The 15,860-nt window shown below is 44.6% G+C and overlaps 4 protein-coding genes across 5 annotated transcripts; 3 read left to right on the top strand and 1 right to left on the bottom strand.

Annotated features, from left to right (window-relative positions):
- Positions 1-3,470: 3,470 nt before the first annotated feature.
- Positions 3,471-5,580, top strand: Or74a (Odorant receptor 74a). Its single transcript, XM_070279477.1, has 4 exons — positions 3,471-4,358; positions 4,413-4,508; positions 4,565-4,747; positions 5,575-5,580. Exons 1-4 carry the CDS (start codon positions 3,471-3,473, stop codon positions 5,578-5,580), a joined length of 1,173 nt encoding a protein of 390 aa, XP_070135578.1.
- Positions 5,581-6,765: 1,185 nt separating this feature from the next.
- LOC108124676 (uncharacterized) lies at positions 6,766-7,941 on the top strand. 2 transcript variants are annotated; one of them, XM_070280302.1, is made up of 2 exons: positions 6,766-7,016; positions 7,082-7,941. In XM_070280302.1, exon 2 carries the CDS (start codon positions 7,151-7,153, stop codon positions 7,589-7,591), a length of 441 nt encoding a protein of 146 aa, XP_070136403.1. In that variant the 5' UTR covers positions 6,766-7,016; positions 7,082-7,150; the 3' UTR covers positions 7,592-7,941. The 2 variants fall into 2 exon arrangements, with proteins under 2 accessions (XP_070136403.1, XP_017095935.2); XM_017240446.3 differs by having other exon boundaries at positions 6,859-7,941.
- A 12-nt stretch (positions 7,942-7,953) lies between these two features.
- LOC108124648 (uncharacterized) lies at positions 7,954-9,921 on the bottom strand. Its single transcript, XM_017240418.3, has one exon. The coding sequence runs from the start codon at positions 9,760-9,762 to the stop codon at positions 8,023-8,025; it is 1,740 nt and encodes a 579-aa protein (XP_017095907.2). The 5' UTR covers positions 9,763-9,921; the 3' UTR covers positions 7,954-8,022.
- Positions 9,922-11,366: 1,445 nt separating this feature from the next.
- ND-24L (NADH dehydrogenase (ubiquinone) 24 kDa subunit-like) lies at positions 11,367-12,186 on the top strand. Its single transcript, XM_017240452.3, has one exon. The coding sequence runs from the start codon at positions 11,444-11,446 to the stop codon at positions 12,143-12,145; it is 702 nt and encodes a 233-aa protein (XP_017095941.2). The 5' UTR covers positions 11,367-11,443; the 3' UTR covers positions 12,146-12,186.
- Positions 12,187-15,860: the final 3,674 nt, after the last annotated feature.

Here is a 15,860-nt window from a genome sequence, read left to right as displayed (position 1 = left end):
CTGCCGTTTCCCATATCCTCGGTTCAATCGGATCATCAAGGATATGCGTCCTGAAAAAGTTTGCGTTCCTGTGTATCCTCAACCGTCGGCATGGCAGAGCCTTTTAATTATTCAGAGGCGTTTGTGAGGAGCCGCCAGGATGTGTGTGGGCTTCCTTTCCTTTGGCTCCTTTTGATTCCCCTTTTTTGTGAATATTTCAGGCAACCCTCTCGCTTATGTATCTTTAATAGTTTAGGAATCATGTTCCAAATCCGAAATCAGTGGGCTGACTGGCTATGAATGCAAAAGATTCTTTCGTCTTAAACATCTTATTGGCTTTAAAGCACAAAATTCCCATATTCTTGAGCGAGACTTTTCTAAGAAAAATTATGTTTAATTAGGATAACCTTTTGCCATTAAATTTAATGACTTCAACACGAGTCCCTGGGCTTCGTGGAATTCTCTGTAAAAACAAATATCCGTCCGACCACTCCTCCTTTTGTCGTAACACTGACCAGATCTGCCGGCTGCCAATTATGTCTAGACAATGGCCGAAAGCCCCCTACTTCCTGGGTCAGCATATTTTACCTTAAATTTTTCCGTCCTGCTATATTTTTTCGATGTCCTGACGACACACGTGCCCTGTTTCAAAAAAAATGCCGCCTAGGGCTTGTGCCTGTGCTAGTCCTGCCATATGAAAATAAACCAATTTGCATATATTTTACATATTGCTAGGCAGACAGAGGCCGACAAAGGCGGGCCCGGCGGAGATTTTCATGGAAAACAGAATATCTGGTCACTCATACGCCCCGTGCGCCACAGGTGGAAAAATAAGAGAAGAAGGCGCAGCCAACTTGAAAGAAAAATCGGAAAGGTAAACCAAATTGCCCGCCGGAAATTACGCAATGCGGGGGAGCATTACAGCGAAAAAATAATATGTTTATTTTACATGCAGTACAGATATTCTATTTATACAAATCTTAAAATTTTTTAAACATTTAAATAATAAACCATTACATCTAGAATCATAGGGCTACTTTAAGTAACTTCTTTAACTTTTCTTTAATAAATGAGTTTTTTTTTTTGTGCATTTGATAACCAATCGAAATCGTTGGCAATTTCGGTCTCAGTTTCGATTTCACTACGCCTCGGTTTCATGTCTGAGTTGGCTAATTGAGCAAATCCGCCAAACGGCTTTGTTGGCCCACTTCCGGCCGCTGCTTCTGGGCTGCCTCTGTCGTAATTATAAATCAATTGCTCCGGGGGCTGGACTTTTCGGTTTCGGTTTGCTTTGTCGCTACCTTGGAATATTCAGTTGTGTAAACTCTCCGACTGGGAATCCTTTCAATGGCGGAAAGTTGCGTGACATTTGGCCAATCCTTCGGGCGCTATTTTGCCAGACTACTGCAGATCCTGTACTCTGTAGTTCGTGCCTTTTCGCAGGTCCTGCCAGTGTTTGCCTTCAATCTTCCTCTGGATGGCTGCCTGACGACTGACTGGATGGTTGGGTGGCTCTCGTTGGCTGCTTGGCTCTTTTTCAATTTCAATTTTCTTTTCCGAATTTGTTTTCCCGCTGAAGGAAGGAAAAAAGCTGGCGAATCTGTTCAGAGTTTGCCGATGGCCGCCAGATATAGATTTATGTTTATATGTTTGTAGGTACGAATAATGTTTTTTATGTGTTTATATTTGATGCGTTCGATGCCGCTGGCGGGGCTTGGGTGACTTTTTGTAAATATTTTCCTTTTCGATTCCGACGACGCCCCCGACCGCCTGGCAGTGCCTGTGGCGGCTGTGGAAAATGGCCCCGTAAACGTTTAATAAAATATGATTTCAATTGATTCGAGACTGGCATTTAAACCGAACTGTATGCTCCAGATACGACTTATAACGTGTACGAGAGGGCAATCAATAAAGCAAAAACAAAATACCCCAAGGGGCGGTCTCCCCATCCTGGCACATCCTTCGGCTGTCTGGTTGCCAGGATGTCTGCCTGCCTGTGGGAGCCTCAGGAGGCCTTCGGTTCGCCTTGACTTGGCCCTCGGTTATCCGCTTAGATCACTCAACTAAAAAACTCAATTTGCATATTAATATTATTTGGGTTTTTTCAGCTCCTCTCTCCTTGTTGTTTGGCCTTTTCCTCAGACCGGCTTTCATCCTTTTATCAAACAAAAAGAACAACACCAGGGTGGCAGGCAGAATCAACAGTAGTGAATTGAATTTGCTCTGCTCCGACGCCTTTTCGGTCGTCCTTTGATATGACCAGGATGTGGCGAGTCCTTGCCCCCGGAAAACCCACTTCCACTGACACATACACATGAGCAGTCATCTGCTCCCAGGTGCATACTTTGGGGCGCTGCTCGAAAGAACTCCTTTCCACGGCTGTGAGTCCTTGGTCCTTGTTCACCTGCGTGTATCTGTCAGTCAGTGTGTCAGGGCCAATTTCATACTATTATTTTATTTGCTGCCACATCGGAACGATAGGAATTTCCATAAATTGCATGTCTTTTCGATTAGAAGTTTGGTGTTTTTTTTGAATCTAAGAACCCATGTCTGCGATCAACAAACTCAATCCATAGAACTGTATAGAGGGCTAAATTAAAGTAGCATTATGTATATTATTACGTAATGTTTTTAATTTTTAACATTTTTATAATTTTCCCAATATTAATCCAATTCTTCATTAATGCCCAATTAATGCCAGATAAATACAGATTTAATAAGCTAAGTTCCCTGATTCATAAATGGTACACCTTTTTAAAATCGGTTGCGTACTGACTTAAATATGGACAGAAAACTAACTCAAAAGTTCCAATTTGGTCAAAAACCAGATTTTCCGGGCCCATAGCATTTTTTGAGCCAGATCCTAGCACAATTTTCTTCATAACTTGGCCAATAGTCATCTGATCGCAGAATGTTATACCTTCCCGACCTTTTATCTTCAAGTAGCTTCATTTTCTATCAAAACCTGGCAATGAACAAAGGACACTGCTTATCCAAAGAATCTGGCAGTTGAAAAGATATTATGCTTAATTTTTTGATTCGTAAAATCATACAATTCGGCCATTTTGGCACTTGTTGTCTATATTTCAAGCCCCAACCAGAGAAAATGTAGACATTTATGTTTATTATTTGATATTTCAATAAAATGTGTGTGCATTACTTGGTTAGCCGCAAAAGGATTTTATTGTTAAGAAAAATAAACTTCCTCTAGCTTTTATAATTACATCAATTAACAATAAACTTTGGCACTTGAGTGGCATTGTTAATCGAACTGAAATCAGCAATGGAAGGCCTGTTTTTGGGGTTGATTCTGGCCCGGACTCCGGCTTTGGTTGTGGTTTCGATTTCGGGTTTATTTTGACAAACGCAAATGAATCTGAATAATTTATGACTGGGGCCTGAATTTAATATTTCATCAGGCTGGCTGCAATTAAAATTAGAATATAAATGGGAGTTCAGCCTGGGACAGGAGGCCAGGACAACCTGCGGACATGTTGTCAGGCAAACGCTATCGTCCCCGGCTGGAGAATGGAGCTCTGGCTCCGATGCCCTGGCCGGTGTCCTTGTATCGGATCCTTAATCATATATCCTGGCCCCTGGAGGAAGACTCATCTGACTGGACAAAGTGGCTGGATAGATTCCTTATTTTCCTCGGCTTTCTCGTTTTCTGCGAACACAACGAGGTGGACTTTCATTACCTGATTGCCAATTGGCAGGACATGGACAACATGCTGGCGGGCATGCCTACATATCTGATCCTGGTGGAGATGCAAATTCGCAGTTTTCAGCTCGCCACGCACAAGGATCAATTTCGAGTCCTTTTGCAACGATTTTACAGGGAAATCTATGTGAGTGAGAAAGAGGAACCTGTATTGTTTTCCAGGATTCAGAGCCAAATGCTGGCCACGAGGATAAACTCTGTGGTGTACCTGTTGGCCCTACTCAACTTCCTGGTGGTTCCCATCCAGAATGTCGTCTTTCATCGCCGGGATATGCTCTACAAGCAGGTCTACCCCTTCGACAATACCTGGCTGCCAGTCTTTATTCCCTTGCTGGGGCTCAACTTCTGGGTGGGCGTCATCATCACGAGCATGCTCTTCGGGGAGTTGAATGTCCTGGGCGAACTGATGATGCATCTCAATGCCCGCTTTGTCCAGCTGGGCCAGGACCTTCGACGCTCAGCCAGTCACTTGTTGATGGAGTCGCAAAGTCTGGAGATTGCCGCCAGGTACAGGCAAGCCTTAACCCAAATCCTGCGCCGCAACGCCGCTCTCCGGGACTTTGGCGAACAAGTGGAGGAGGAGTTCAGTTTTCGAATCTTCATAATGTTCCTGTTTAGTGCTGCCCTGCTCTGTGCTTTGTTTTTCAAGGCCTATACGGTAGGTGGAGATATGAAATAATCTTCTTAAAAATCTATTAACTTCCTTTTCAAGAATCCAATTAACAATGTGGCCTACATAGTCTGGTTCTTGGCCAAATTCATGGAGCTCCTGGCTCTCGGCATGCTTGGTTCTATTCTTCTAAAAACGGTGGGCTAATTTTGATTTAATTATTAACGTATTGTACTGAGTCTCTAAATTTTCAGACGGACGAAATGGGAATGATGTATTATACGGCCGACTGGGAGCAGGTCGTCCACAAATCGGAAAATATTGAAGAGAATTGTAGAGTCATGAGACTTCTCACCCTGGCCATCCAACTTAATTCAAAACCCTTTTTTGTCACTGGTCTAAAATATTTTCGGATAACTTTAACCACTGTTCTTAAGGTAGGTTAAATTATTAAGATTATTCGGGATTAGCTACTTACTAAAATTTAATTTATTTATATTTTCAGATCATCCAAGGAGCTTTTTCCTATTTTACTTTTTTGAATTCTATGCGATAAGGTTATTTTGGCAAATACAATTTGCTTTTTAAATATAGAACAGATACAAGATATTTTAATTAAATCCTTTGAAACCCCACAACCCTTATTATAATTTAATGCATCAAGTTGTGGCATAATTGCGTTGTCAATCATTTGAAAATTGTGCTTTCAACCGACGCATCATTTGTGGCCTGACCTCCGACTATTTGTCCGCCTTCAGAACAGGATATACCTCCTCCTCCTATACCTCCGAAAAATGGCATTCACCTTTTGTGCGAGTGTGATATCCGCTAACAACAATGAAGGTTTGCAGGATAGCATTCAAGGATATTAACACGTGCATGACTGTGATTTATGAACCTCCCACGGCAAGTGCATCTCCCAGAGAAACTGAAACTGAGTCTGGGCATCATCAATCCACTGCTTTTTAGTGCACTGGGAGAAACTAGAAATAATACATTTTAAAATGAATATAAAACATAAACATTTTACATACAGTACATCCTGGCTTGTATAAAACATTTTTAATTTAATTTAGACCATAAGAAATCTTTAATACTAGAGTACTAATTATGTATATTTTTCGGTGCACTTCTAAACATCACATTTAAATCGGTTGAAATTTGATGGTGCGTTGACAGCTACAATCCAAAGACGTTACCCGGCACATCGATATCCATGTCCCTATCCATATCTATATCCATATCCATATCCGTATCCATATAGCCATAACTGTCAGCCATGACTGAGTGGCAGCAATTGGCAGGGGAGGTGGCGGTTACCAGCAACCAGGAGCCATGAGGCAGAAGGCAGGAGGAATCCTGCCACTATATAGAAGTAGGTACATGCTCATTCAGTATACTGACACAATGCAATATATATTCACTATTCCAGGATCCAGGACATCGTGGGTGTGGCTGTGTGGGTGTGTAAGTGTGTATGTGTGAATACATAAATCGGGGAAAATGTCGTTACAAATATTTTATATCAGGAAATCCGTTATTTATACGCACATTGTTCAGGCGGTGGGTTGTGAAGGGGTGGTGGGCAAATGGGCGTGGCAGTGGAATGGGATTGAAGGAGATCAACGGAATGCAAAGGCAGCTTCAATCGGCACTTGGCAAATATGAATGAATGTTGTTTGCCAGTCGCTTGCCTTGTCCTGTGGTCCTGCACTGCAGTCCTTGTCCCCCTTTTTTTACACAGAAAATAAAGGTCGAGTCGATATGAAGTGAGGATAAAATGCTATTCAAATCTCTAAAGAATAAAACCCTTATTTGTGTTAACAAATCTTGTATAGAAATATTTAGTATATCCTAATAATTTCTTGAGAAACTCCTTCCAATTTTTTTTTTCTCTCTCTATGGAAACCATCGATTGCCTGATTGAAGCGACAAAATGCAAAATCCTTATGAATTGGCTACAATTTTATTTATTATTACTCCTTCTATTTGCTGCCTGGCACTCTACTGCTCGTATTTCAATGGGGGGGAGGACCTACCACTATCCGGGCTCCTTGTCCTCTTCCTTCCCCTTCTCCGCCAATCTTCACCAGCTCAATAGAGTGCCATGCTGGTGACGACGAACGACTTGTTTTGAGCCACACAAAATGACGTTCCCAAGGCGATTCCATTATGCTGGCCTGCAAAATGTTGCAAATTGCGAAAGGCGCAATTGATATTGGCTCTGTGAATTGTGCGAACTCACTGCCAATACCATCTTCAGCCAATGAAACAAAAATACAAATAATAAAGTAAAGCCGCAGAAAACGAGAGGAGCTTCCAATACACAAACTTTCTATACAAATCGAAAGGAACTTCCATCCAATAATAGGTCTTTCTGCGGTGAAATAATATTCAGATACTTTTTTATTGAAATGACAAACAATTAATGCTGAAAATATATTTAAAATACTGTACACTAATTTTGGTTTCAAAATGTCAAAGTTTAGTAAGCGAAAAATATCTCCAGCTTTCAAAATTTTCAAAACCGTTTTGTAATTTCGTAAAAGAATTGTGTAAAACTGGTTAGATTCCAGCTTCTTTTTGCCTCTGATCCTTCAGCCATTTGGTTTCAAAATTTCTCTGTTATTTCGAGGTCAGGATCTAGGATCTCCAGCATGTCCAGAGTGAACAATACTTGGCGGCGAATAGTTCGCCTCTTTAGACGTAACTATAACTCCATAGGACACGCTGCATTAACCATTATCCTGCTGGTATTCGTTTTTGATCAGGCCTATGTACGGCACGGATGCGATCTGCTCTGGTGGCGCAACTTGGTACTGCAGGAGGAGATCAGCGCCATGTCCATTATGTTAAATATTGCCGCAGTCAAAATGACCATCATTTCGGGGCTCACCCTGTTCAGCTACTTCCGGCCGGCGGCCAATAATCGGCGGAGCCAGCGGCCCAAGACGGAGGACATGCCCATTTCTTATGTGCGTCGTCGCTACTGCCGCTTCATCGTGATGCGCCTTGTGGCATCCGTGGAAGCCCTGGGCAACAGTACGGAGGAGGAATATATATACCGGCACATGGCCTTCTGCGATGCGGTGGAAGTGTTCCGCTGGGATGCCCGCAAGCTGTTCGAACGCAACGACCTGCAGCTCAGCCTGCCCCTGCACCAGGTCCTCGTGGTCGAAGATGCTGTCGAGGAGGCCCTTCTCCAGGACGGCTATGCCGAGAAGTTGAAACATCTCCGCGAGCTGGACATATATCGCATGGTTTACGATACCGTATTTTGAGGAAAGAGCTAGAAGCAAGGAGTGAGACGAAAGCCACGTGGCGAAAACTTTTTAATTGGCTCTCGGAGGCGAGAGCGGTGGCGAGGCTGGCGGTGGTGGTGGCTTATGTTAATTTTTGCACCACCGCCGCCAAACATGTTAATTTCCAGGCATGTGGTGTGTGCCATGTGAAAGTGAGTCCCCGAGGTGGCAGCCAAAGTGCCTTAATCAGATGGAATTTGTATATATGGAGCGAGAATGGCGGGCCTGATGACGTGTGGGTGGAAGCGCTAATCATTTTTCGAAGCGAGAGATGACGAGCCGTTTTTAAAATATTAATAAAATATCATACAAAGGTTATCTACAAAAATATACAATTAAGAGTTATTTATGAATTTTATTTACATTTTTCTAAAGTCAACTAAAATAATAATAGTAATAGTAGTAAGCAATCAACCATAATCATAACTCGTGTTCAGGACTCTTCGTTGTTCCGGCAGCAGAGGATTGTATTGGTTTCTGGCTGGTGGCTGAAGATATGGACCAGGGGGTCCTCTGGAAACAGCAGGAGGTCGCAATGGAGGAGCTGCAAGATCTACCCCCTCACGGCGCCAGTGACCCACGGGACGAAGCTTCACTGGAGGTGTCGAGATCACCGGCTTATTTTGGTAATAATGCTTGTGAATGGTGACCGGTCTAAGCCCTAGTTTCAGTCTCTCGGCCTGCTTGTTGGCCAAATACCTTTTCCGATCAATGGCATCCACGTTTCTCTTCACTCCAAAGACCAGGTGCAGGAAGGGCTTCACCAGGACACTTAGTGCCACAAAGCCCAGGAAGCCGAAGACTGCCGGCGAAATCAATGTGAAGAGGAACACACCCAGGGTGAAGGGATTCAGGACTGTGAAAAACGCCACAAATTTGACGAAGGGATATAGGACCTGGCCCACATGGCTGAGGTATTCCTTTTTCTTCTTCTTGAAGATGCTGTTGTGCCGAAGGAGGTACTTGATCTTGCTGAATGGACGAAAAGTGGTGGTCACCGTTTTGGGTTTCTTGGTGGTGGTGGTGGCCGTTGCGGCGGTCAGAGTGGCCAGCAAGGCGGTGGGTATGGTTTGCATCTGGTTGTTGTTGCCAGGATATGGATATCCTGGTGGGTGAGGATATGGGTGGTGGTAATAGGGTTTCTTTGTGGGATTGGCAAAGATCACTTGACCCGGTTGGAAGATGGAGTGCTCTGGCGGATGTTCCGGCTTTTCTTTCTTCTTTCGCTTCCGTTTGCCCTTCTTCTTCTTTTTCTTATTTTTGTCCCCCTTGTGCCTCTTCTTCTTCCGCTTCTTCCGGCGCTTCTTTCTCTTCTTCCGGCGACGGCGGCGAGTCCTTTTGCGCCGCCGGCGGAACCTTTTGCGCCTCCGGCGAATGCGTTTCCTCCTTCTCTTCTGACTCTGCTTGGCCCGGGATTCCGGCTTAAGTTCTGCCTTGTGTTCCGCCGGAGCATCTACCTCATTGCTGGGCTTTTGTGGCTTCTGCGTCTCGAAGCCTTCCTTTTCTAGTTTCTTAACCGTGTCCTTGATGAGGGCACCCACAATAGTGAAGGGTTTTGTGGTTGTCCTTTTGTTCTCTTTGGCAATTAAATCCTTTTCCAGTTGTTGAAGGACATGAAAGGGCTTCGAAGATGTGGTTTTCTGATCATAGCGTATCTGATCCTTGTAGAGGGCCTCTAGCACGTGGAAACTGGCGTTGGGACGCTTCTGTAGTTTGTGATACTCCGCCTCTTGCTCGAAATCCAAGTGCTGCAATATGCTAAAAGGTTTCACTGTCGTGGTTGTCTGCCATTTGGCCTCAAAGTCCTGCTGCAATTGCTCCAGAATGTGAAAGGGTTTCCCGCTGATCCGGCTACGACCCCTGTCCTCCGAAACGCGACTAGTGACAGAGGGAGGAGCAGTGGCAGGGTCAGGTTCGGCATCGCCCTGCAGCAGTTGCGCATATAAACTTTCGTATATTTTTGCAAAATTAAAAACCGAGGAAGCTGTTTCGCTAAACTCCAACTTTGCTAATCCATCACGCCTCTGGCTGCGTGCTTGGCCACAGTTTTGTAAAATCAACAGAAGCACCAGTGGCAGCACCCACAGCCGCAGCCGTAGCAGAAATATGGCAAAGTTGCTAACACTTTTGGCACTTCCTTCTTGCCCCATTTCGATTCATTTTGCCGCAGGACCTAGGACCCAGGACCCCAGACCCCCACAACCAGGACTCAGCTTCTTTATGACTTTGCGATTCAGTTTGATGTTTGATTTAATTTTGGCTTCCACTTCACAAGTTCTTGTTCAATTCGCTGGCCAACTTCAACTAAAGTCCGGCCAATGGCCACTGCCACTTCATCAGCTCGGTTTCTCTGGCTTCCGTTTCTGGTGCTGATTCTGGTTGGGGCTCTGGTTCTGGGTCTGCGTCTGGTTCTGGTTCTGGTTTGTTCTGACCAACTTGTTGAGCCACTTGGAGGTCAAAGGGGAACTTTCGTTAGCACTTCTGATTTCTGGTCTTGTTTTCGCTGAGCCCCCCAGAGTTTCTTCTTGGCATAAAAGTAAAATTTATTACTACTTAGTGTACACCATCAACGGTTCTGGTTGTGCCTCAGTTTTCGCCCTCAGTTATGACAAATTCCCTCCTCAGTCAACAACTTGGCAAGCACTTAATTATGTTTTGGGCACAAAACCCGAACCCCCGACCAGGTCTGCTTGTGTGTTTTGGTTTTTTTTTTCTAGCCCCAGAGAGCCGGAGTCAACGAGGCCGAGACTATCACAACACGAATTATGTGAACTGCCATGCAAAAGTCTTTGGAAAGTACTTAGTGGCCAATTGCAGTTACCACTTTGTTGCCTGAGTTTGCAGCAGATATGTACGTTTTTCGGGCTGTTATAGCAAGTGCCGCAAAAGTGGGTCAAAGGCCGAAAAACTACTTTTCATTTAAATCGAGTGAGGTGGAAGTGGTTGAAGAAGTTTATGAAATTTCGGGTAGAACCATATAAATTGCTGTGTATAGCTTTAATTATAGCTTACAGAGGTTTTAAAGACTCTCTAAATGAGTACCCATTTATACCGCATTTTTTGGGGCAACATGTGCTGCTACTTATTACATGTACTTACCACATTAACACTCTGCTATCTGCAGTCAATGCCACTTTGAATAGCCATTATCCTAATTGTTTATTATGGATTTTGATCGGATACAACAGGGCTGCCATAATGACTGCCTGCGTTTTACGATTTAATCTTTTTTATTTTTGCGGGGCCTGGCCTGAACAGTCCCTAAAACATTAATAACCCATAATAAAAAGTGTGAAAACGAGCCAAGGGACGACAGGTGTTGATGATAACGCTGACGATTGGTGATGGGCGATGGCTTTTGTAAAGTGTCTGGGGAAATTATATCCTTTATGCCACACCCACACAGCCACACCCACAGAGCCTTGATAACGTGAACTTATATTGACAATTAAGCGCGGCATGCAATTCCAACAATTTGCGGCATTCCAACTTGATTGGCATGTTGTGACCTGGATGCAGTCCCGATGTCATCCCTCCCTTGGACCAGGTTGTCATGGCAAAGGTCGAGCTGGTCCATTCCAATTAATGGCCATATTGCATTGTCCAGTGCAACTGACGATTTAGAAATTAATTACTTTCGTCCAAGTGTGGAAAGAATTATTAAATGAACTTTGAGAGGTAACTTTTTAAATAAGGTATTGCAGTAAGTTTTAGGAACGAAGTAAGCTGGAAGATAAGCCCCAATCTAGCAGCTTCGCCTCCACCATTCACATAGTATCTGCTAGGTTCAGCTTACACTCTACTCGTATACAATTTTAAAATAGTATTGAAATGCGGCGTTCTCTGCAGAGTCTGAGGTGTCTCCACCGTTCTTCATTCTGGCTCCGACCCGCAAAACTGGATAGCTGCCAGATGCGGGAGACGCTGGAGTTCAAGTTCACGGAGGAAAATAAGCGGCGCGTAAAGGCGCTTCTGGTCTGGTACCCGGAAGCGGAGTGGAAGGGCGCCCTCATACCGCTCCTGGACATCGCCCAGCGGCAGCAAGGCTGGCTCTCGATCAGCGCCGTCAAGGCCGTGGCCGATATCATCAAGATCGATCCGATGAAGGCTTACGAGGCGGCCCAGTTCTACACCATGTTCTTTATGAAGCCTCGCGGCAAATATGTGATCCGCGTCTGCACCTCGACTCCTTGCAAGCTGCGGGGCGGGGATGACATATATGCCGTCTGCGAGAAGATCCTAAAGGTGAAACATGGCGAGACCAGCCCGGACATGCAGTTCACCCTCAAGGATGACTACTGTATGGGGGCATGTGTGAATGCCCCGGTATTGTCGGTCAACGATGACTTTTACGAGGATCTGGACGAGAAGACCACCATACAAATCCTGGAGGATCTCAAAAATGACAAACTACCGCCGGCTGGGCCGCGTAATGGACGATACTCCTGCGAGCCCAAAGGTGGACTCACCTCGCTGAAGGAGCCCCCTCCACCGGCAGGATTCATGATGCAAGAACTGCCCAAGAAGAAATAACAGCATGAATACCTATACCAAATACAATTTTTATATAAAAAGTAGTTTTTAAATTTCATTGAACTGGTGCTATCGGAATGAATGCAATCCATGGATAGAGGTCTTAAAGGACAACATCTGTTGTTTTGCTAAGCTCCTGCTCAGCCTTGGGAATCGCATTGTCCTCGCCCGCAGCCATTGCACTTTATCTCCGGCCAAAGGACACGCCTTGGATTTCTGCAACGCTGGCAGACAAACAGACAGCTGCAATGACAAAACAACGGGACAGGACTCGCCAGGTCAGGAGGTGCCGGCAGGACGACGGGGAAATACCCTAGATAATTTGGTTAACCCTTTGTGCAAGTTTATTTGAATATTTTAAGCTGAAAGTTGAAAACAACCTTTAAGCTTGTGGGGGAAAATGGAAAGTACCATTTAACTCTTTGAAATTCCAACTAGAATTTTCTAATAATCCAGCAGCAAGGGTATTCCGAGCGAATTGCTACCCATAGCCATGTCCTGGCTAGCAATCAGCTTTGCCACTATCCTTACTCCCACCGCCCCTCCTGCTGTCCTTTAACCCTGCTGCGGTTTGACCCCCAGGATGCATTCTAATAAAACGTTCGTGCAACTGCAACTGGAGCAGCGGGACTAAAAACTAGCGGCGTTGGCAGCCAGCCACCCGATATTGTTTTGGCCAAAATAGTTTTAATTGTTTTTCGGCCCATCCCAGGATACCCCCACCAACCCACTACTATGCCCTTCCACATCCGGGCAACACTGCTCCTTTTTGGCATTCGCATAGTCAAATTACAATGGTTATTTTTCAGTTTTCATAAATCTGTTTGTCGCCCCACTTCAATGGCCATCAACAAGCGGCTGGTTGGCAGGTCCTGCTCCTCTTTTTCCCCTCCCACTCCTCATTGCCCTGCTGATCCTGCGAGTCCCAGAGCCTGGTGTTGAATTTTTAAATGAAAATTGTTGCTATTGAAAGTTTTTAATTTGTGTGCGTTCGTTTTAATTTTATTTCGTGGTGCTGATAAATGACAGGGTATCAAGGGTATAATTGGAATCTTATGGATAAGGAAGTCTACGGAAGAAATATGAATACCTACCTTAACTTTTAAAAAACATAACTTTGATAGATACTCCTCTAAAAGCACTCTTTTTTGACAAATTATAGAAAATATTTTTAATTTTTGATGCCCAGCTGGCTGTTTAATGGCTCTAATTGCAGCCTAGGGTGTTTGGTGTGCTATTTGCTATTTGTTGTTTTGGCCAGGACTGTTGTTAAGTTGTCCCAGGACTCGTTCTCCCCGCACACCACTCCAAGCCGCTCGGTCGCATTTTACGTGATTTTGATGCAAAAACGGCACCTTTGGGAAATTAATATCCTTTTTGGTTGGGCCACGAGGCGAGTCACCCGCAGGAGCAACAGGACGGCAGCCAGGATGCCACGATGCCAGGCTGCCAGAAGCAACATCACGTGGCAGGGGCGCGTGAGCGGCGCTTGAACTTTTTGCGGCCACGTTGCACGAACCCGGGGCAGGGCTTTGTTTTAGTTGCCATTGCTGCCGTTGACAACTTTTGTTGCTCCTCCCGTTGCCCGGTGCTGGGTGCTCGGTGCTCAGTCCTCCAGTTCTCGTAACTGCTATGGCGGCAGTATCCTTGCGTTATCCCCTCGCCAGATTGCATGCCCTTTGACCAGGCCAGGACCAGGACCAGGACACACCCACTGCACCATCCACCCGCCCCTTTTGCGTAACGGCGCGTTCTTTATTACTTTTTTGCGCAATTACTCGTTACATTATGGCATTCCATATTTCTGATATACACGCATAGTTGACTAAGGATGTTCGCAGCGAGAGAAATAATTAGAAAACATTTCCAGGAGGGGGCCCACTAGCAGGGCAAGGATGGCGGATGGAGGGAGGCAGGCCACTTCTGTGCATCCGAATGAGCTGCATTTACCATTTTCCACTCTCCGCCCGCTGCTTTGTCGCAAAATAAGGCAAAAAAAAAAAGTTTTTCATTTGCATGTTTTTAGTTAATTGAATTTATGCAGAACTTTCCGCTTTGGTGCTTTGGGAAGAGGGCAGCGGGCAATGGGCTTGGGGCATTTATATAAGCGCCAACTGGCTCAAAATATTAAGCATACGCCCAGGAGGTCCTCGCAGCTTATTAGCCTGGCTATGCTCTATGCTCTGCTCTTTTTTGCACCACCACTTCTGGCCATTTGCCATTTAGTGGCTCCGACTCTTTGACTCTCTCTTGGGGAGATGGCTTCTTCCTTTGATTTCCTTTTATGTGCCCGGCCATAAAGCCGAAGTAGGAGATACTCCAAGTTTATTACACATTCCAGCAAAGGAGGAGCAGCCAAGCTGGAAGCCATGTCATCAGCTGCCCATAAATGCCTTCTCGAGTTCCTCCCTCGTGGTGGCAGTTCACACATGGCTTCTATTTTCTGGTGCGTTGTCAGCCGCATTTAAATTTGATTTTTATTAAGCGAAAAAATCAAAGTGGAAAATTTATCTGCTGCCGTCCATAATGGTTGTATATCTGAGAGCATGTCGGGAATATTTCATCCAATCCCTCGAAGATGCTCCTCGTATATAAAAGCAATTTTATTGCTCAAGTTGTGCTGCTCGATAGGATAAGCCCCTCATTTATGTCCGTTGCCCGGCAACATGTTGCCGCTTCTGAGGTTGCCCCATGCCCCCATCCCGGCAGAGGCCGGAGGCAAGTGCCGGGGGTGTGGTGGTTGTAGTAGCTAACTATTAAAGTGCTGTTAACTTTATTATTTCGAGCACTTGTTGTATAATGTGGCGACGCTGTCATGGCAACTTGAAGTCATAGTTTTCCTGGAAGAACAAAAAAAAATACCAAAAAAAAACCGCCAGCAGGAGGGAAAAGTGGGGAAAAGCACAAGCATGAGAGCACCATGGTCATAATTTGTCAAAAGATGCTTGAAAAATACGTTTTCTATAAGCAGAGCCAGTCCCCCCCTTTTCGTGCAGCAAGTTTCTGATGTAAATTCTTGACTTGTTTTGTCGAGAACAAAATATATTACTTTCAACTTGGCTACAATTTCTTTCTGGCTTACACCCAAGTGGCTCACAAGCTCTTCGTGTTAGAAAACTTGTTTGATGTTCCCCAAAAATGTTATTAAACAAAAGTTTTCCAGCTTAGATATTGATTTCATGCTTTATTTGGTTAAAGCTAATTTAATATTTCTTAAGGACTAACTTGATCACAGTTTGCATAAGGGAATATACATGTTTAAATGGTTTTCTTTGTTGTATTCGTATTTCGAGCCGCGATGCCCAGTCGCAACCCTTGAGTATTTGAATTCAACAAGAATTGCGTTTGGACAATCATAGCTAAAAATTGAATTAACCAAAAATATTTTGTTTTTCAGGTCACTGCTGAAAAGTTTTCACTGCTCCATCCGGACCAATATTGCATGGCACTTTTTATACCCTTGCAGAGGGTATTATAATTTTGGTCAAAAGTGTGCAACGCAGTGAAGGAGACATCTCCGACCCTATAAAGTATATATATTCTTGATCAGGATCACCTCCTGAGTTGATATGAGCATGTCCGTCTGTCCGTCTGTCCGTCTGTCCGTCTGTCTGTCCGTCTGTCTGTTTCTACGCGAACTAGTCTCTCAGTTTTAAAGCTATCGTCTTGAAACTCTGCACACACCCTTCTTTCCTTTGCACGCAGTATATAAGTC

This window comes from Drosophila bipectinata, chromosome 3L (genome assembly GCF_030179905.1).
Source record: "Drosophila bipectinata strain 14024-0381.07 chromosome 3L, DbipHiC1v2, whole genome shotgun sequence".
Classification (NCBI taxonomy): domain Eukaryota; kingdom Metazoa; phylum Arthropoda; class Insecta; order Diptera; family Drosophilidae; genus Drosophila; species Drosophila bipectinata.
Note: the sequence above shows the minus strand (reverse complement) of the source record. Positions and strands in the feature narration are given on the sequence as shown.

What these genes read in the sequence shown, in the direction of transcription:
- Or74a (XM_070279477.1), top strand. Translation starts at nt 3,471, where the DNA reads ATGTTGTCAGGCAAACGCTATCGTCCCCGGCTGGAGAATGGAGCTCTG. An exon ending in TGTTTTTCAAGGCCTATACG is followed by an intron (nt 4,359 to 4,412) that starts GTAGGTGGAGAT and finishes TTCCTTTTCAAG; the next exon opens with AATCCAATTAACAATGTGGC. An exon ending in GTTCTATTCTTCTAAAAACG is followed by an intron (nt 4,509 to 4,564) that starts GTGGGCTAATTT and finishes CTAAATTTTCAG; the next exon opens with ACGGACGAAATGGGAATGAT.
- ND-24L (XM_017240452.3), top strand. Translation starts at nt 11,444, where the DNA reads ATGCGGCGTTCTCTGCAGAGTCTGAGGTGTCTCCACCGTTCTTCATTC.
- LOC108124648 (XM_017240418.3), bottom strand. Translation starts at nt 9,762, where the DNA reads ATGGGGCAAGAAGGAAGTGCCAAAAGTGTTAGCAACTTTGCCATATTT.
- LOC108124676 (XM_017240446.3), top strand. Translation starts at nt 6,968, where the DNA reads ATGTCCAGAGTGAACAATACTTGGCGGCGAATAGTTCGCCTCTTTAGA.